The 24077-nt window shown below is 19.1% G+C and overlaps 1 protein-coding gene across 7 annotated transcripts in view; it reads left to right on the top strand.

Moving 5' to 3' along the window:
- The window catches only part of LOC122719684, a 312904-nt gene that overhangs the window by 258152 nt on the left and 30675 nt on the right, over window positions 1–24077 (top strand). For 6 of the 7 annotated variants that reach the window (XM_043945705.1, XM_043945707.1, XM_043945709.1 and 3 more), the window contains one exon: window positions 17467–17631. In XM_043945705.1, coding sequence (XP_043801640.1) covers window positions 17467–17631 — 165 coding nt within the window. Of the gene's footprint in view, window positions 1–13809; window positions 13855–17466; window positions 17632–24077 lie in introns of those variants that run through there. The other variant, XM_043945711.1, reaches the window with a different exon arrangement.

The raw sequence follows: 24077 nt of genomic DNA on the forward strand, positions 1-24077 counted from the left end.
TCTAGAAATTATGGAAATTATTTATTCTATAAAATATATTAATATATTTATATCATGTTATTAATATATTATATTATTATATATTATATTGTTATATATTATATTATATATTATATTATATATATAATATATATATAATATTGTATATAAATATATTATATATCATGTATAATAAATTACAAAAATAATATAAATAATTTCAAATAATAAAATCATATAAATAATTTTATGAGTATACATATATAATATTTTATTATTTTATTAAACTTTCTTGTGTAAGTTTTATTAATTTTCTTGTAAAATAATTATTATTACTTTATATAATATATTCATTATAATATAATATATTATAATGAAATAAGTATTATTATTTTATATATTTAAAAATATATTAAATTACAATGTTTGGTTCATTTTAATGAAATTTTTTTTTATTAAAAAGATATATAAAGACTTTCATATATGATTGTATGTATTTTTATTTACATTGATTTTCTGAAATTTTTTTAAGGATATGCTTTTTAAACTGCATTTTGATTTATTAAATAGTACAACATAATATAAATAAAAATATTGCATGATGATATGATGAATATCATAATATGATAATATTTATTTAAAATATATATAAATTTATATTTGTGTAAAAAAAAATTTTATATCAACGTAAAATTTGAAAGTAAAAATGAAAAGAAAGTGAAATATGTGAAAATACATAAAAAAATACAAATATATATATAGTAATACAAATGTGCATATATTCAAGGTGGATTATCTTTGGAGAATCGATTTTAGAGGCTAAAATAAAAATTGCTATAAAAATATCGATTAAAATGTATTTATTAAATTACGAGCAATTGAAGTTTACATTTGATAAAGCGAACGATGAAACAATTTTATTTCTGTTACAATTGTACATTGTTATATATTGTTGCTGTCATCATGTAATGCAAACTTAACCAAAGATATCCTTTAAAATATATTAATTTGCTATGTATGAATATATAAGATTATATAAGATATAAGTATACACAATATGTCAAGATTTTATTTTTTTTTAAAATAAATATATAAATATGTTGCAAAATTTTAAATTTTGCATTTTAAAATTATCCTAATAAAATATATATGTATATATATTTTCCTAGAGCTATGTTGTAGAAAATCACATCATGATATTTTATTTAATATATTAAATTAATAAAAAAAATTGTTATTAAAAGATTACTTTAGATATATATGTATATCTTGCGTTTTACATTTCTTAGCATTAAACTTTTTAAATACTTGTTTAAATATTGCACGTCTTCATTTTTTCTAAAAAATTATTTTACATATATTCTTTTTTTTAGATTTGTTTTTAAAAAATTTATAAACTTATTATAGATTATTAAAAGTATAAAATTGTTTTTATAATATTTTTAATTTCACTTAATTAAATTCATTAAGGAAGATATTAGAATTAAGAATATAATAAGGGCATATAATTTTATCATTTTTATTTTTTATTTCCATTTTTTGTTTTCATTTTTCATTTTAATTGCTTTTACTTTTTCATTGCTTTTACTTTAAAATAATTTATTATACAGGTGACGCAAACAAATTATTGTATTTTTATTATTTTTTTCTTATTTTTCTAAAAATAAAAAAGAAAATAATTCGAACCAAAGAATTTCCTTGAATTTCATTTGATCATTATAGTATAAGCGATTGATGATATTGTCATTTTAAATTGAAGTTTTAGAAGTTCATGATGCACAGATTTTAATCGTTATGAAATCAAAAATTTTATTTTTTGACATTAGTCATAAAATTAATTTAAGAATAGTAAAACAAATTTCTTAGCCGACATCTAAATTCTGCTCTTCGTGAAGTTTAAAATTCCATAAGAAATTTCAAATAGAATTGCTCATACAATTTGCACAGGAAACTTTCATATCATTTTAATATATTATTCAATTCTATGTATTTCAATTCCTTGAATTTATTCTTCGTTAATTTATTTAATAACCTCTGACACTTTATTCATAAAATATGTAATCTATTTAATTTTTTTTAATATTTAAAAATGAAAAAAACGTTTAATAATAGTAAATGAATAATTTGAAAACAAATGAAATGAAAATCGCAATTTAATCATGTTTATTAATTTCATTTTTTTTAATTTCATTTTATTTGTGAAAAATTTTGTTACATTGTTACATGAGCATAGTATTTAATTGCATATTAAATCCATACAAAGTTAATTTATGAAAAAAAAAATAACTATTTTGTGAAACAAAGAAATAAATTAAATTTAAATTATATGAAAATAAAATAATTAAATATATTTATGTATATAATGAATTTCACTTTAAAATAATTATGTTTTATTGTTTTTGATCAGGAAGAAAGCATTTAAAATATTAAATGCTAATAGCATTACTTTGTAATTTTTGTATAATTAAAATATTAATAAGCTATTAAATATAAAAAAAAAATATAAAAATATCAAAAAATAGAATAATATATTACAATAAAACAAAATAAGTGTAAGAAATGATCAAAAATAAAAATAATTCACAAAGAATTAATAAATTGAATTTAACGATTGATATTCAAATAATCTTGCGAATGCAAGATAAAAAAATTAATAAAGAATATTTTTATTAATTTCGTAATTTATATTATTAAAAATAATTAAAATATTTCTCTTAATAACTTTAACTCTAATTAAAAAAAAAATAAGCAAATTTTTTTTATTTGATTGTTATTATATATTTTTGCTTATACAAAAATAAATCAAAATTATATCTTAATATCTTTGAAATCGATTATATAGTCAAAGATATTTGATAAAATTTTTACTTCTTTCTTTATTAACTTAAATTATTAAATAATTCAAAGCGTAAATATTAAGTAGTTAATAAATTTCGTTCATAAAATTTCATCACAAAATATGTAATTAGAATTAAAATTTAAGTAAAATTACAAATTTTTTCGAGTCCTTGCTAATTGTAATTTTTCAGGAAAAAACTATTATAAAAATCGTAAAGTGTAACATAGTGAAATTGTTATAAACAATCATAATTGTTAATTGTAAACATTATCTTTTGTTTAATTTATCATTGGGATAATTTAAAATAAAATAAGTAATTGATGATTAAAATCCTTAGGAACGATATAAATATAATGAATATGGAAAATATGAGATATTCTTTTTGTTTTTGTCTACAATATCACTTAATTATTAAATATTATTAAAAAAAATTAAACTAATAATTTTGGATAAATATATGAAAAATATATTTATAAAAAACTTGTTAAATTTTTTATTTTTTTAAATGAAAATAAAACTAATAATAATTCAAATGATAATATAAGATTATATAATTTTTAAGAGAAATAAATTGAAATAAAAATGAAATTATAATAAAATGTTAATAATCAAATTTTAATAATATAAATTCAAAATATAATCACAATTTATTTTGGTTTATATAATCACAATTATGTATAAATTTTGATTTTATATAAATAAATATACATATGTATACATATACATATATTTAATATAATAAATATTACAGTTTTAATTTTAAACCATTTATTTTTGATATGTAAAATAATAACTGAAATTTTATTATATATTTATCATTGTAATAAATTTTAAAAATATATTATAGATACATCAAATAGCCATTAATATTCTGAATTTATGATTATATAAGTAATTTTTTAGTTTTTTGAAAATCTCAAACAGATTTTTCTTAAATATACATACATGCAGAAACTTTCTATATAAATAAATAATGAACAATAATAGTTGTCATGAATTTCATTATAATTTTTATTTTATTTAATTTTAAATCGTTTTAATTATTTAAAACGATTAATTATTTTAGTATTTATTTTGTTATTATTATGTATAAATCAAAAACTTGGTTTTCTATTTTTTCCTCTATATACAAATGGAAATTTTAAATAGAATTGTTTCGAATTAAATTTAACGTGAAGAATTCACAAACGTTAAAATTGATTAACACAAGAAGCGCATAAAGATATGTGTTTGTAAATAATAAAATTTTTCTCCACAGGATATGGAGAATTAATTATAATGGTATCACATGTAATCAACATGTAATCAAGCCATTTATATTTTAAGAGATTAAATTATTTGTATTTATCGAAAGGTTTTTCTTCGTTTTTTTATCCTTCCTTTTCTCGATTGTTGTTTTAAATTGTGAACAAATTTTCTATGTAAATATTCGAATAAAACTTTTTTTTCTTTTTCTCTTTTTTTTTTTGTTTTATTTTTTAAAGAATTTTACATAACTAATTACGTTGAATGTTTCGAATTTGCGAATTTTTAAAACTTGCAATAGCTATAAAAAATACGAAAAATTATCGATGAAAGTTTATTTTTCAGTTTTAATGCTGTTGAATTGAAAATTTTATTCGATTCATTAAAATTTTTATTTATTAGTTATTAGTTAATAGTAAAATTCAATTATTGATTTATTCCAATTTTATTCATTGATATTTTTTTGAGAAACATGTATTTGTATTTTCAATCTTTCATTTGAGATATAATAATATGAGATATAATAATAAATAAGTATATATATATATATTACTAAATATCAAAGAATTTGCAGATCATTAATAATTTAAAGTAGGAGATTGTTGTCATTGATATTCATTAGTTATAAGATAAATATAAGTTACAAAAAGAATACAAAAATGAAAAATTACAATCGAAATATCATTGTAATATTATTATAGTGTTATAAGAAATCATATTTTAACAATCGAAATGTTATTTCGATTTTTAGGTAAATTGGAAGAAATGATATCAATGAAATTTTACTATTTTTTATTAAAATAATTTGTTTATAAATTTTTTTTTAAGAAATTTTTTAAGAGATATTATTTTGCAATATAACGCATATTTCATGCAAAATAAATTACAAATAAATATATCTTTTTTTTAATCATTAATAATTTTTCATAAATAAATTCTTAATTTCTAAATAAAGAAAAATTAGAAAAGAAAAAAAAATTATTGGAATATAATTTAATTAAAACATAAAATACTATTTTATTTTTGAATTAATTTTTTTTCTTTGAAAATATATAAATATTTAAAATATATATTATAATTAATATATATTATTACATATTATAATATATATAATTAATACATAAATAATATATATTATCAAATTTTGCATTTGAATCAAGTATCATCAAGTATATAAGAGAAGATGAAGCGAAAAATGAATTTTAAGAAAAATGTATAGTTATTGAAAGATAATATAATCTATGATTTTTAATTTTTAAATATTTTCTTTGATGATGTACATTAGTTAGTGCGATTTAAAAAAAGAAAATGAGTAATAAAATGTGGCCAATTAAAATTCACTGGTATCCCCCGAATTACATGGCTGATTTGTGAATAATTATGACAATTCGAATAAAGGAATGGTCAAAGATTCAGAGATAGAATGAAAATTCATCTTATAATTTTTTATATAATCATATATCATTGTGTATTTTATAATTATTAAAATATTAAAATATTAAAATTTTTTTTATTTTTGTATTAGAGATTTCGTTTTCTTAAGTTTATCTCATCTATTATATTAAATGATTTTATTTTTTTTATCATTATTTTAAATATATTATATTTTCATATTACTTATTTTATCATGTTATATTTTATATAAAATGACTTCAACTATAATATTTATAAATAAATTATTTATTCGTTTAGTTTTTTCTAAAAAATATATTCAAAGATTGATAATACAATAAATTGAAAAGTTTCTTAAAATATTATGTAAGACATTAATTTTCTATAGATATTTTAAAATAGTAAGAGTAAAAGAATTTAATGATAAATATTTAATGCATTTATTTCAATTCATATTCTTAATATTTTAAACTTGTCGAATTCCCATTCGTTCCATGAAAGAAGATTATTTCCTTTATAAATTTGATCATATATATTGTTTTAATCATTAAAATTGTGTTTTGTAAAAATTCTTTCTATCGATTTTATTGTTATTGTTCAAATTGATCTCCGAATTCATGAAATTTTCATTTCATTCTCTTTTTTCTAGGATCTCATAGTTTTCACAGTTTTCTTCTTCTTCAGTAATAATTAATATGGCTAAATAATTTTATTCGATGGTTTATTTTGTGACAAACGTTGCAATAATGTTTCGTTTCGCGATATCAATGTGTGTTTCTCTTACGAACTGTAAACATCGTTCAACTCGAGTGGCGTGAAATCAATTTCAAATCGTTGATCGAATTAGAATCCTTTGTGGAAAATTGTGCATATAGTGCTTTGTTGCATTTGAAACATTACATTTGTAATTTTGTTACAATTTATAGGTTTTTTATTCCATGTAAGAAGTTTTGGAGTTCTGAATTAAAACGATTAATTAAAAATCTAATTAATTAAAGAGCGGTTTTTTCATTTAAATTTCTAGTGTTTCGAAAACAAAGTGTTTCAAAAAAATATATATATAGTTGAATAATTGTAAATTATCTATTAAAATATACACTGATTTACACGAAAATATTTGAACACTATTTTACAAAAAATTTCTAATCCCAAAAATTTTGATTTTAATAAAAATTTGTGTATATATAAAGCATAATAAGATATAAAGCAATTTTTTATCGATGGGAAATCTCTTAAAGAAGATAAAATCAATTTTCAAAATTTCAGTGTGTTTTTCACTTTAATATAATTCTATATTCAATGATGTAAGATAAAACAAAATTTTAAATTTAAAAATATTCATATTTTATTATTCTATCATCTTATTTAAAAAAAAAATTCAGATTTATATCAACAATTGAAAAAATGCTAAAAAATTTGGGTATTCTTTTGATTTTATGTCCTCAAAAGAAATCCTATCAACATTCTTCTATGTGTAATTTATTATGCTCTACATGTACAAAAATTAAAATTACAATTTTCACGTTAAATGAAATTCTTTATAAAATAGTAGTTACATGCTTTCATGAAATGCAAATAAAATTAAAATTCTAAATTAAAGAAGACAAACCATAGAATTTTTTTACGTATTGCAAATATTCAAATTAATGGCTATCTTGATCTAGATATTGCTGATAACATTGAGGAATGAAATCGTAGTAACGGAACAAATCATTTGGTTTGATATTTCGGTATTTACTTTCAATAACTGCTCTCAGTTCATAAATATTGCCGCCTTTCTACCATAAACTTTCTTTTTGATAAAATTTTATAAAAAAATTTATGATGTGAAGTTTAAAAATCATGAACAATATTCAATGTTATTTTTTACGTTCAATTTATCAGTTTTAAATTTATAATTTAAAACATAAATTAAATTTAATCAGATAAATTTTATCAAGATAAGTTCTCATATATAATAGCAGTAAAATTATGAGTATAGCATTTTATTAGAAGTAAAAGTATACATAGATATATATTTTTTGGGGGACCTTTTTATGTATCCTGTAAAATATAGAAAAAATAATATCAAAATATAGAATAGAAAACAATATGTCTTTATGATACAATGGGAAAGAAAGTAATTTCTAACTTAAAAAGCAGTTAAAAAATATAGAATAAAATTTTTAAACTTCAATTTTAAATTTTGAAAATTAATTTAAATTACATTTAGATGCAATCTATTTTTTTCATTTCTTTCACTCTAAAATCTGATAATATTACTATTCTTGTTTGAAATTATAAATAATATTGATTATTAATATTGTAATAATTCATCGTTGTCAAATAATATTAATCAAATAGTTTATTTTAAAAAAACCATAAAATTGTTATGATTGAAAAATATCATTCAAACGTTCTAATAAATGAGAAATTTTAATACATTATTGCCAGTTTTCATTTCTAATTATTTACTCTAATTTATCTCTTATTTTTTTCTCATATCTCTTTTCTCTATCTCTTATTTTTTGTAATCGAGAATTTATCTCATATTAAGGATAATATTTTCTTGTAAGCTAAAATAAATGCTTATTATTTTTTTAAATTGAATACTTTAAATTTTTACTTGCATTGTTCATAAATATAATATATGATAGCTATTAGATCGAGTAAACAAAATATTTGATAATATTTTAATAATGATAAATATTCAATATTTTGTATTCAAAGTCAATTGATTTTATCATTCTAAATAAAGACAAATTTCTAATAGAATTAATATAATATTCAAACAATAAATTCATACAATCATAAATGTTACATAATCATCAAGTAGATATTCTAATTAATATATTATGAAAATTATAGATACTTATATATTATTATTTTTATTTTAAAACATTTTTTTAAAATAAAATATTAAAAATTTAATTAAAATATATTTTCTTTTAATATTATTTTTTTTCCTTCTTTCAATTTAATACTATTTCTATTTTTTTTATAATCATATTAAAAAAAAATTTATTGCTTATTGATCTGGACTCTTATTTCTTTCAACTTATTGTATTAAAAGAATAAAATTAAATATAAAGAAATAAAAAGAAACAAATATAATTAATTTTGAATATTCTATTTCTATTTTTAATTTGTTCTTGTCTTGTTTTATTTAAAATATTTGAAATTTGATTAATTAATTTGTTTTTATTATTTTAGTTTTTAATTTATTTTACATATATTTATAAATATTATATTTTATAATAATAACTATTGAATTAAAAAATTAATTATAAATTAAAAATTAAATAATTAAATAATTAACAAATTTTTATTTTATACAACAAAAATAAATTATAAAATCAAAATGATTAGGGCTTGTAATATGTAATTATTCTTATATTCTGATTTATTTTACGATAATATATCTAAAATTACATCGAGGGGAAGTTCCTTCGAGGCGAAAAATATCTGGAAAGAAGTTGACGTCACGAGAACGACGACGAAAAACACCGTCCAGATTAGAGTATCGCTTCCCGTGCATGCCGATTATGTAATTTCTCACGCAGCTATGAAGAGAAAAGGTGAAAAAAGGTTAAATATTAATTGCAGTCGGCCAATGAATAATGGACTAGTCGAGTAGATCCCTTCTTGGGAAACTTCTCAAAAATTCGAATCACTAGAATAAAAAGAGAATCTTGTTGTGTCATTTGATTCGTATCATATGTTCAAGAAAGAAAAGAGATATAGAAAGGATGAAAAAAATCAGCAGGAAATGTTTAACTTTTTCTTGCTTTCTAATTATTAATAGAGATCAGCGATTTCTTTTTTCATATTGAATATGTTTGCTTTTTGAGTTTCTCGTTGAAAATTTAAATAATAGATTTTTATTTCTATTAGATATTAACATTTTTTTTTTGATAAAAAATAAATATAACATGTTATTATATTTAAAAAAAAGTGATTATATCTAGTGGAAGAAATAAAAATTAAAATTGATATTGAACAATTGTCTCTATAATATTTTATGATGAATCGAATTTTTATCGAGATATATTGCGTTATAAAATGTTGATAAAATTTAAAATTTTATTTGAATTGTTTTATTATTATTATTATTATTATTTGATAAATAGCAAATTAGAAGATTGAAAATATAACGGGATATTATTGTTTTAGTATTAGATTTGATCAGTATAATGAAATATTTAATTAATTAATTGATTGCAAATTCATTACGCATCACTTTTAATTTCAACAAGTTTATGAAAAATGAAAAAAATATTTTCTTTGATTCTTGCTAAAATGATAAAATAAACAATAAATTTAATAATCAATATTTCCAAAAAATTGAAACTTTAAATAATTAAATTTGATTGATTGAAACTTTAATATAATTAAAGTAAAATTTATATAACTTTAAAATAAAATCTCATTTGACTTTATTCATAATATAATATAAAATATAATATAAAATATATCATAATATAAATATTTCAAGATCTAGAAAAATTATATTATAATTCCCATAGTGATCAAAATTGTTTTTTGAATATTTTTCAAATATGTTTTATTTTTCATTAAATGATATTTGTTTATATGTAATGTATAAAAAAAATGATGCTCTTTACAATATATTTTAATTGTTGTTAATTAAAATGAGTAGAAGAAACTAAACAATAGATTGGCCTAAAAATATGAAAAATAAATAACTGCTTTATTCACCTAAATCAATCAATAAATAAATTATACCTTATTAGTATTATCTCTTCTAATTTTTTTTGAAAGTAATGTATATCTCTGCGGATTAATTGCTATATAGAAACAATATTGATATAACATACTATTAATATAATATGGTATTGATATGATATTTTTATATGTATGGAGCATCATATAACGAATACGTTATTAAATTCGAAATTCGAACTTGGATTTGATTACTTAATTTTTTTAGGCAAAAGATTATTCTCAACGAATAATTCACAAAGAATTGATATACATATCTGAATGAAATGCAAATTCCAATCATTAAAGAATATAAAATATTCGAAAACATAAGATTATTACTAAATGTCGTGTAATCTGGTATTGAGAAAGAGATTTCAGATGTAATTCGGTTCCTCATTATAATAAATATTTATAGATGTTCGAAGAATACATTGAGAAGCAATTATATATAAATTTATCTTATAATTTATTTTAATAATATTTTTCATATAATATAATGTAATAATAAATAATATTTTTTTTACACAGAAATGTAAACTTACTTTATTAACTTACTGATTGACTTATGTAATGCTTTGTAAGAAATCAATGGTATTTAAATATTTCTTCTTTTTTTATAATAATTTTATAAAAGATATGCGCGTATAATAATCTGCAATTGCAATAATTTAGTGATATTTAGTTACAAAAAAAATTAATAGAACAGATTTTAAAATTGTATGAATTAAAAAAATTTCCTATGAAATCTATATTGTAATTGAATCTATCTATAATTTATAAGAAATATTTTTATAACTATTGGATTTAAATTTATTTTAAAATAATTTTTATATAAGTTTTAAGTTTTATATAATTATATAATTTATATAAGTTTTTTATATAAGTTATTTTCAGAATCTATTTTTCAATATTTAGTTCAATATCTAGAAATGATATAAAAATCAATTTTGGAATCGTTTCGAAAGCAATATATATATAAATGATTATTTGGTAATTATTCCTTATTAATTTCGATAATTTTGACGAGATTATCATTCGAAACAACTTTTTCATATACATATGATTTTAGTTTTCGAGATATTTTCAAACGTTTTTTGTTAAACTTAAGTTACAGTATTTTATTTTGACATTCGTTTAAGAGCGACTGAATGCATATAATATAAACAATAAAAAAAATTAATTAATTAATTAATTAATTATAAGTTGATTAAATTAAATTAGATTAGATTTCATTGGTTTATTATATTTTATACAATTCATGAATAGCATGAATTATTGTGTTTAATTTATTAAAACTTAGATTATATTTCGAATATATTTTATTTTGATATAAATGCAATTACATTCCTATATATCATAAATAATAAAATAGAAAAATTAATTATTAGTTAGATTTCATTGAACTTTACACAATTTATCATTACTTATTATTTTACAATTATTTTTTATTTGATTAAAAACTACATGATATATTTTAACTAAATAATATCTTTTATAAAACTATACATTTAGAAATTCATATATTCATACATTTAGAATTTCATTATGATTAAATTTCTTAATTTTGTAATAATTTTAATATTTTTAATAAAAATTACTATTAACTTGATTTCCGAAGAATGAAAAATGTTAAAGAAAAAATTGCAATTTACAAATAAAAAATATTAATATATTATAATTTTAAAATAATTTATAAATAAGACAATAAAATTTTTATAAATTTTTATTAATGAATACTATTTTATTCATAAATAGGATTCATTTAACAGAAAATATATTTGAGATGTTTTATTATTACATTATAAAAATATTTCAAAACTTCAATGTTTTATGAATTTCTTCTTCTATTTTGAATAATTATCCTGAAAAAATAATATAGATTTAATATAGAATTTATAGAATTGATATGGGAATTGAAATAGAAATCATAGATTTCAATATTAATTAGAAATATCATAATAATTCGAAATATAGATTTTTTTATAACTATTTTAATAATTGAAATCGATATTATAATATTATAATATATTTTTCTCTATTTAAAAATTTTATTTATCCAAATTTATTTTGTAAAAAATAATATATATTATATTACATAAAAAAATTATTTTGCATATAAAATATATCTTCATTCATTTTTTAAAAATTTTTTTAGAATATGTTGAATCTTAAAAATCAAGATTTGAAAAGCTTAAATTTAAAAAAAAATTATTAAAAAGAAATATATTTTATATAAATTTATTTCATATTTAAGCATTTAAGAGATTTGTATTAATTTGTATTAATTTAATAAATCCATTATATGTTTGAAATATAATAAGAGAAATATGAGACTTTTATAAAATATTATTCTGTAATATCAAATCATCCAAACTTGAAATAAGTTGCAATAAAATTAATAAATGAATAAAGTGAGATAACGGAAAAGACGAGTAATGTAAATTATTAATGCCATAATATTACAATGACATAATAAAATAAAATTAATTAATTAATAAAATTAAATATAATAAAATTAATAAAATTAAATATATATTACATTAGTACATATAATATAATCGAACAACATTTATAATTTTAATAATTTTAGTTACGATTAAGAAGAAATTTCCATTAAAAGTCTTGAAATTGTACAATTAAATTAATTTGTAAAAACTTTTTGCAATTTAAAATTTAATCTTTGTCAACAATGTTAATTTTAAATTTTGCAAAAATTTTAAATTAAGCATTACACAACAATATTAATAATAATTAAATTAAAAAAATCACTAAAAAATAAAGAATTCTATCGTAACAAATATTTATTTATATTATTATTACATCTACAACTTAAAAAAAATTATTTAATATCCAATGAAACAATCGATCATTCACAAAATCTTACTATACTTCGTTATTGCTCTCAAGAAGATGTAATCGAAAAACAAAACTGAAAAAGAAATAAAAAGACAAATATGATAAAAACGCATAATAAAAAAAAATGCCAAAAAAAACAGCCACCAACTAAATGTATGAGTATCAGGAGAAAAGGAATTGAAGAAGGTTAGAGGAAAAGAGAATAGAGGAAGATTCCAAAGGAGAGGAAGAAAGACGAATCAACGGAGGACGAGATTCGTTAAAAAAGTAAGAAAGAGAGGAACAATATTTAAAGAGAAAGAGAGAAGATTGTTGAATGACAGAGATAAATAAACAAAAAAAAAGGAAAGAAAAAAAAGACAGGAAAAGAAAAAAACGACCTTGTTAAGTAGGAGGTGCGTGGCACGCATGGCGACGCAAACACAAGGCGTGGCTCAAAAGAGTCTCGACCCTATGTGTCTATCCCTGGTATCCACTGACACACGCACACCCACGATTGAAATGATCCACGACCCACGTTTATCCGCACATGTTACGTCATGTGAGCGAGTTGTATCTCGCAGCGGAATAATGAGTAAAATGTGAAAGAGCGCCGTGCTTGTGGAAGTGGGAGAACCGTCATGAGAATTCATTCGGTAGATCTGATTTCAACAGTTCACCGCGGGAATCGATTGTCGGTGTAGGCTTCATCGAGAAGTCTTTTTTCTCTTTTCTTTTTTTTCATTTTCATTTTTTTTTTACTTTCTTTTTTTTTTCTTTTGATTTCTTAGTTTTTTCTTCTTTTTATTTCATTCGTTTCGATTCAATTCGAGTTGGCATAAGCTGTATTGTTGGCTCGTGTAAGTAGCAGTGGCTGATAGATTTTTGGTTTTGTGAAAAAATCGAAGAGGAAATAAGAAATCGAAATTAATTTGACGGGCAGGTATGAGTGGAGACGAATGTGTCGATAGGTGAGTTTAGAGAATGATATTAATGGATGAAGTTTAGATGACATTGAAGTGATTCTTGGTTTAAAATTGATGTTAAATGAAAAGAGGTAAGATTTTGCGTGTTTGATTTGTTGATTACATGATGTGAGAAAGAGTGTTTGAGGATATGGAAGATAGGGAGAAGATGTTAGGTGTGATCGTTATGGAAGATATCTGCATTGATTGTTCATTGTTCATGAAAAAAAGCAATGAGTACTGATAGCTATTTAAATATGAGCTCGAATCCAAGAGAATATTTAAGTACATGAATTACTTGGCTATATCTTTTATACATGGTATAAAACATGGATTCCAATGAAGCTGTATCTATATAGAAATTTTTGTAACAGTATTTGCTTATTTGAATTATTATAAATATTATAAGTTCATAACATGGACTGAATTCAGAATTCATTCTTTATTTGAAGAACTCATTTTAATTCTAGCTATTTTTTATTTAATTCTATTTTTACCATTTGAAATAGCAATTCTTTTGTTATTTATTTATTTAAATCTTCCACATTGAAAAAAATATGAAATAATTTACATAATAATTTACATGATTTACTCATTTATTATTTCATTTATCATTTATTTGCTGCCAACATTTTATACACACAAAAACAAAATATATATTTTTATTATTAATATTGTTAATATTAAATTTAAAGATTTTATGAAATACCTTATTCTTTTTATAAAAATGTTATAAATCTATTAAATAGAAATATATACATACTATATGATATTAATAATAAATGATATAATATAAAGTATAACAAATATAAATGTTTTAATCAAAATAAATGATTTATATTGTTGTTTTAACATTGTACATTAAATGTTTTAACATTATAAAAAATAGGTTGAAAATTTGCATATTGCATTTGATATTATTATCATTTAAAGCTTAAAATAATTTAAATTCATATTAAAAACATAATATCTATTTATTATTACCTAATCTGTTTCTATATCTATTATATTATTCTATTATATTATACATGTTGCATATCATTGTTGCGAGCGTATTCTAATATTTCAATATGCAAGAATGCAATTCTTGGTCGTTCACATTAATAAATAAAAATAATAATAAAGGTGATACATTGCGTGGACATGCAACAAATGGATTTAGAATCATGAACTTTAGAAATTTATTTTTCTAAAATTTAACATTTTTCATTTATTTAAAATATTTAAAACTATGCTAATATTATTAATATATGCTATAAAATTAATATGAAATAATTTTATAAAATATATTTAAGTAATTTATTTAAGCAAAATATATTTAAAGTAATTTATTTAATTTTTAGATAATTTAATGAAAACAAATTTCATAAAAAGAAGTTAGAGGAAAATAGTCAAGTATAAAATAGTTTATCTAATATGGAATATTATTTATTTTTAAAAATTTGACAATCTTTCATATGAATATTTCATTTACTCACTTTAATACTATACAAATTATTATTCATTAAATAAGTGAATATTATCTATAATAAAATGTTCTGTAACAATAGTATTTCTTAAAATGTTACATATAAAATGATTTTACCGTTTAAAAATAATTGATTAAATTTACTAATTGAATAATATTTACTATATGTCAATATAGAGCTTGGAAATGAATGAATACAATTTAAATATATTATTTTATCATTTATCTTATTATAAAGCAATAAATCATATATATTCTAATGAATTTATATTATATTTCAACATTAAATTCGAATATCAATTTCTTATACAAGTTTAAAATTTAACATAATATATAAAAAATTTCTGTTAAAATTAATAAAAATTTCGAAAAAAAAAGAAATACATTAAAGAGAGAAATAATCTTTTATTATTATAAAAAATTATAATTCATTCAAACATAATCATAAAAAATAAAATAAAAATTGTTAAAAACAATCAATTAAATTAATCAAAGCAATTAATTGTAATAATTCTAATTTTGTTTTCTGTTGCAAGAATAAAATATAAATATATTAAATTGATTAAATTAAATTTTGATTTTCAATAAAGTTTCAATAAATGTCAATAATCTTATTAAGAATTTGATCATTTTATTTGGATCAACATAATATTATTCAATAACTTTTGTCTAAATTAATAAAGTTTTTTGTATTTATTTTTTATTATTTATCATACTTATTTATGTTTTTTGTGTTGCTGATATATTTGCCTGTGATGATCGTAAATATTTATAAGTTAAATATCGTGTTTTTAAAATTCCAAATATGAAAATCCAATGATAATTCAATTATAGAATTTCTATATTTAGATTACTTTTTTTGATAAGTTGTCTTATTTATTCAATATCATAAAAGCAATTAAATTAGCTATACACTATATAACTTCATATAAAAACTAAACTGAAAGCTGAAAATGGATGAAAAACAAAATAGAAAATAAAAAAGTTAAGAAACAAGAACAAAAAAATTTATTATTCAAAACAAAAGAAAAATAAGAAACAGGATTGATTATTTCGACAATTCTGATATGATAAAAATAGATATGATATTCTAATGATAAAAATAGAATTCAAATCGATATAGATAGTAAACTTGATATTACGATCAATCAATTCCTGATTATGAATGTAGAATATCTATTTCGAAGAATTTTTTTACAAACAAAAACACTGTGAAAAGATATAGATATAAAATGTTTAATATACGCATGACGAATATATTGATAGAGAGTTTAATACTTTATTTATAACTATTATAAATAGATTTTTTAATGTAATTCTTTCAAAATGTGATTTTTTAATTAAAAAAAGTATAACGAGAATACAATCACTTTTCATTTTTATGAAAACATTGTACGTGCTTAATGTTGGTGTTCCAATTTTAAATATCTATTTCATATTAGGAACAATTTATATTTTTTTTAAATGTTAATTTAATATTTAAAATTGTTCAATATTGAAAACATAAAACTAGTTTTAAATAATAATAATAGAGCAAAAATGCCAATAAAAATCTTTGTTGCGATTGATTTTACAAAAATGACATTCGAAAAATGAAATAGTATTTAAATTATATTTAACTACTTTCTTTTAGAAAATATTCATTTATAACGTGGAGGATCGTTTGAGTTTTTAAGAAACATATATCATCTAAAATTTGAATTTTATATAGCAAACTAATTCCTTCAATACTAAATATTAACATACATATATATACTTCCAAAACAGTAAAAAATGGTTAAGACAGCACTAACAAAAAATCACATTATTCGTTCAATCACAATTTACTTATTTCACTGTAAAATATCACGAGCACAGCATGCAAAGTCGTTCAAACTTCAACGCACAGTCGTATGATTTATCAGGCGAAGGTTCGCATATTGCGAACACCATATCTGTGTACAGTTTTTTCCCGCTTATTGCTGGCCGACGGAATATTCGCGCAGAAAGGGCGCGAAAATGGAAGTGGAAATTTATACGAGGTTGTATCTGTCTTTCAGGGATTGTGGTGTCGAATGCAGGAGCTGGTGGCGTGCCAGTCGGGATCGCGGTGGCCAGACAGAGATTGCAGCACCAGGAAACATCCACTTCGATGCGCAATGTTTCTCTAAGTCATCACACTTCGCATCATGCGAGTTATCATCACTTCCAACCTGACAATCTAGGTAAGTTTTTATGATTTTTCGAAGATTTCCTCTTCCTATGTTATACAAAAAATTCTTCAAAAAGCTTATGAAAAATCTTCAATCTATTTGAGTTTTGCTTTGATTTTTTAAATTTTTTACAGTTTTTAAATTTTTACAGAAAATTATATTTCTGTTTGTAATGTTTGATTTGCAAAAAAATAAAAATAAGATCTGGGATGCCCAAAATTTTTTTGATAATTGAAATCGCATATCTAATGCGAATAAAAATTTTTGATAAGTCTTCTTTTTTTAAATTTTTTTATATACAATCAATTTCATATCTTTTAATTATTTATAAAACTCTTTTCAATTTATAAAATTATAAATAATTTTTAATTCTATATATACATATATATTATATTGTAATATAAATTGTTTTCATATTATTTTAAAATTATAATAATTTTTTATTATCAATTACATATTATATAAAGAAAAAAAAATTGAAATAATTTATTATTGATAAAAATATTACACAGAAAACTTTCCTAATTTCGCCAATTAAAAATCTGTTTCGATATTATTAATAAATATTTATTTCCTTTGCTTAAAAAAAAGCAAATATTATGTATAATGAAATATTTATATAAAATAATATATTCTAAGATATAGAAATAATAAAGTCATTAAAAAATGATTTTATAATGTAAAATAAAAAAGGCAAACATTGTATATAATGAAATATTTATATAAAATAATATATTCTAAAATATAGAAATAATAAAGTTATTAAAAAATGATTTAATAATGTAAAATAAAAAAAGAAACAGTACAAATAAGATCATTGCTTTCAATATTACTATGCAGTGGAAAAACAAAATGCGATTCTTCCTTGAGTTTTTGAAAATGAAACCATAATATCGTTTCAATGAAATAATTATGATGATTAAATATTGTAGTAAAAAAAATATGTACACAATAAATAAAGGGCTGAGAACTATAGAATAATATTTTCGAAAAAATTAAACAATGTAAAAAACATTTTCCTTGTGTTGTTTGTATCATTAAGAAGCAAACGATATCATAAAACTTGGTCATTTCGCAAAATCAAAATTTGGATAATCAAAACCAACCCAAAAAAAAAATATTAGGGAAGATAGTAATTTTTTTTTTTTTTTAAAGAGAGAGAGAGNAGAGAGAGAGAGAGAGAGAGAGAGAGAGAGACAGAGAGATAGAGACAGAGACAGAGACAGAGACAGAGTGAAAGAGAGAGAGAGAAAGAGAGAAAGAGAGAAATAGTATTCATTATCAAAAAAATTATCAAACAGAAACAATTAAAGAGAATTTATCGATAAAAATAATATCTTTTTCAGAAAAATCGAATAGAATATTTTTTAAAATATGAGAAACATATAATAAAAATCCGAAATGTATTATTTCTAAAATAACTAAAAATTTTTTAATTTTGTTACAACCATATATTATTCTCATTTGCATTCTGAATTCATCGATAAAAATTTATTCAATTTTTATAAAAAGTCAAAAATAATTAATATTTTTGTTGTTAGATTCTAATGATAACAAAATATATATTTTATTATATTTACATATTTATGTATAGATACAAAATGTTTTTGCTTTTTTAGCTTAATAATGTTACATTTCCATGTGAAACAAAACATCTCATATATAATACATTATTATTATTCTATATACATTTTTAGAGATATCATTATTCAAATTTAGTGCAATAAAATCTTAATTCAATGTTGAAAATGTTAACAAATCAAGTTTTTAAATGATTACTAAAACACAAATTTAATTTATAGTTCTTTAAATTAAAAAAATTGATGTAAATCCTAAGAATAATTCTCTTTTTTTTTTAAATCATAAAATAAAATATTATATGAAGAATGCTAAAATTATTAATTTTTTTTCTAAAGAAAATTATTAATATTAATTGTATATTATTTAGTAAAAAAATTTTAAAGATCAATTATAATCCTAATTATTTTTTATTATAATTTTATTAATATTAAAATTATATGATTTCATTTTATCTCATTTTATGTATATGAAACCAAAATCAAGAATTGCCGTAGCATTTTCTACTGTAACTTTTATCCGCTTTTGATACGCAATAATGCTCAGGGTCAACTACATTCGCATATATGAAACCACAGAGAAAAACTCATTCTAGGCTAATTACTTTTCATACCTGTCTGATAGTGCGTTGGTTGTATATTGTTCCGTGTATCATGCTTAAGGCGAATCCATTGCGTCACCATATCTTATAACGATATTCTTTTCATTAACACTCATATTTTATACTAAAAGCCACATTCGATTATTATATTAATAAGTTACATTCAACAAAATTCGACAGAAAAGAGAATTATTTTTATAGAAACAATATTTTTTTGAATTTTTCATTTCAATGAAAAGAGAATATCTGAATAAATAAATTTTATACATTTATCGAAATTAGAATACCAAGGTGAATAGTAACTGAATCGTAAGCTGAATTTTGATGGTAATTAATCTTTAAGTGGTAAAATTGAATCTCAAGATTTCAGAAATTTATATTTTTATAATAATAATTCAAAAAATATGTTTTGTGAAACATTTACTATTATTATTTTATATTTTTTATTAAAAATATTGTATATAATAATATTAAAAATAATATTTTCTATTAAAAATGCAATCTAATTTCTAAGTTTAATTTTTAATTTCTAAAAAAAGTAATAAATATATATTATCCATAATAATTTCTTTATTTTTTTTAATTATTTTTAAAATTTTAAATATTTCTGTAAAATCTTCAATTTTCTTCTGTATAACTTCGATTATAATATCTATATAATAATATGATTATCACATATAAGTTAATAATGGTTATAAATATTTTCTATATACATTAATAATGTTTATAAATATTTTCTATTTCTATGTTATTTATAGAATTAATTAATAATACATCAAAATTTTGAAAATTATGTTAAATAATATAAAGAAATATAAATATTCATAGAATATCTCAAATCTTATATTTGGATAAAAATTTAATTGAATTATATAAGTTTTTTAAGTAGGAATCTATATTACAAAAATATGTTAAATGAAATATTGTTTCATTATATTGTATTTCTGTAAAGATTAATGATATATTTAACAATAATGTAATTAATAATATTAAAAAAAATCATAATATAGAATATTTTATTCTCTTTCATCTAATAAGAAATTTTTTTTAAAAATCTGATATGTATACAATGATTTATTGTTAGTACTTGAACGCTTATTTACAGAATACTTTTATGAATATAATATACTTTTCAAAATATTAACATTAACATATATATGACTTAATATTTTAATATTATTAAAATTATTAAGTTTATCAAATATATTATTAAAATTATTAAAATTATTAAAATTATATAGATAAAATGTATAAATGTGAAACAAATTCGAAACAAAAAATATACGTATGAGAATTTCTTATAAATACTTCTCGCTATACATATAGCCACAAAAGATATATATAAATAATATATATAGATAACATATTTGTGGAACACTTTTGGAAAATTGATTGGATAAACAGAAAGAAATAGAAAAGTTGCTATATAAAAATATTGATTAGCGCTTATTTATTAAATTATAAACGATATAAATTTAAATTTGTTAAAAATAGAGATAAATCATTTTTATTCTTCATCTATTTTCATCATATTATTTTCATCATATATCTCTATCTTGCTTTATTTAAATAAAACTTAAATTATTTATAATTCAATAAATAAGTCTTAACCTTAATATTTGTGTATATCAATTTTTTGTTTTTGTTTTAGCTTTAGAATTGACTTTCCAAAATTATTAAATATATTAACGTATTCTACGAAGATATATCATTAATATTCTATATATAAATAAATTAGTTTTAACAATTAAAAAAAACAATTAATTGTTTTTTTTAATGTAAATGTCTTATTGTTTTGAAATCAATCAAATTAGAACTAAAAAATAATATAGAGAGATAATCATACATCAATAGATTTTTATGTAAAAGAATCAAAAGAACAAACCAAAAATTGAGGGATAAAAATTAAACATATTTTAATCAAATTATATAAAAACAATGATATAAATGTTTGTATTTTTTTATGATATATTAGTAATAAGACATTAAATAAATCTTTAAATATTTTCTTCCTATATGAACTTTCATCTGTCTTTTTTATTTTTTTAAACGTTTAATTCATTTAATTTTCTTACAAGTAAATTAAAATTTTACATTAAAAGTAATTTTTAAAGTTCTAATTAATCTCTTATTATATCTATTTATACTAATTTTTTTAAAAAATTTCTTATATAGATAATTTTATTTTATCTTTATTATATCGAAATTATAGAATAATTTGATAATAAAAGACAAAACATTAATTTAATAATCCTAATTAATTTATTTTTTATCCTACAACAAAATTAAATATTTTTATAAACATTTAATAATTTTTTGAGTCATTTTCATCGTTACAAACACATAACAATTTTCCTTCGTTACACAGCTGCCTTACCTGTAGAATATTAGATTCTATTTCCACACGGTTGCCTACGCACACGAGATAAGCGTTATCGAATATATCTTATGGCTGTTTTCATTTGAAGCAATGCTGCAGTCATCAGCATTCCTAAAGCGAGCTGAAACATCTGGACGGAATATTAACGAAGGACAGCGAAGGGCTTCTTCGAAAATTCCTCTTCCGCCGTCCGAAGGGTACGAAACTGATCATCCTTCCACGCGTCAAGATCCAAGAGATCCGGGTGAAATTTCGTTCGCGATCATATAATATTTCTTTCAGAATATTTCATATATTTTTCTTTTTGATGAATAAAATAAATATTAGGAATTTTTATTTATAAAGTTGATTTTTATTATTATTTATTTTTATTTATAGTTATTTTTAAATATTTTTCTTCTAATGTTTTTTTTATAGAGTGGATGTTCTTAACAAATTTTATATTTATAAAATAATTTATTAATAATTTTTTATTAATTGAAATAGATATTATATGATTTTTATTATGAAGAACATATATAGTTATATTATATTATATATATATGCTTATATATTTATATCTTTAAACATCAAAATCATTTATTCACTAACTAAAACTTTACTAAAATTATATATATATTTCTAACTTGTTTTATTTAAGATAAACTTAAATTATATAATTTAGTTATAATTCAATTATAATATCACATATTTATTTTAATTTTTATCAAAATTATATATTATAATTATATATTATAATCAATTATACAAAATATGAAACATTTATGCGCATCTTTTTGTATTAAGAATATTTATTGTAAGAATAATTTTTCAAAAAATTATAATGAAAGAATTAATCAAATATTCTCAAAGAATACACTATAGAAATTAGAAAATGTGACACCTTTTCATATAATCAGGATTGCATGAAAATTATGTAAAATTTATAATAGAATGTAAAAAATTGTATTTTTATTAAATTTTCTAAAAAAATTTTTATTTTTCTATAATTTAATTATTGAAATAGCATGTGTATTCATTTTAAAAAGAATTTTAAAATTAAATAACTTTTCAAAATTTTTTTAGTTTCTTTAGTTTCTTCTAAAGTAATATTTTTTTCCATGTAAACGATTGACAGTAGATTCTGTAGGGTCGTAAAGAACATTTGTTTCTTCATATCATGAAGTACTCTCAAGAGTTTTCATTTTTACGGCAGGTGTATGATTCAGAGAGATAGATTGTATATGTTGGAACAACATATAAGGTACTTCGATATAACGATAGATAGACATTCAAAACGATATAAGTTCGCGATAAATTTGTAAAAAGGAAATTTTCGAAAAAAAAAATCGATAAAAAAAATTATTACCCAAGATAAATTAATTTTGTTGAATTATTTATTATGTGGCCATGTACGTAGTTTCTTTTTGCAAATTTAATATTCATAACACATGTAGAGTATAACGTTAGTAGAATTGTGCGCGTAATTAAGTGTGAATTAAAAAATTTTTAATTTATGATAAAATACAAAATATATAAATACAAATAATTTTTAAAATTAGTTATAAAAAGTATAGATATATGAATCATTAAATTTTTTTTATTAATAGAAAAATTTCTATTTCTTCCTTTTTTATATTAAAAGATCAATATTTAAATTTTTATTTTTTTTTATATCAAATTTCAAATTTTTTTAATGAAAAACTTTTAATTTTCAGATTTTAATATAGAAATTTTTTTATAAATCAATTTCTTATAATTTTATGCAATCAGATTAAAAATAATTTAAAAGTTATCAATATAGTATATTTTTCTTTTATAAAATTAAAATTATCAAATTTATCTATGCTGAAACAAATTGAAAAAGATAATTTTAGATATGAAAATGAGATAAATCGCTTCAAATGTTTATTATTAGTA

Source organism: Apis laboriosa, unplaced genomic scaffold (assembly GCF_014066325.1).
Source record: "Apis laboriosa isolate Shangri-la unplaced genomic scaffold, ASM1406632v1 scaffold93_cov139, whole genome shotgun sequence".
Classification (NCBI taxonomy): Eukaryota; Metazoa; Arthropoda; class Insecta; order Hymenoptera; family Apidae; genus Apis; species Apis laboriosa.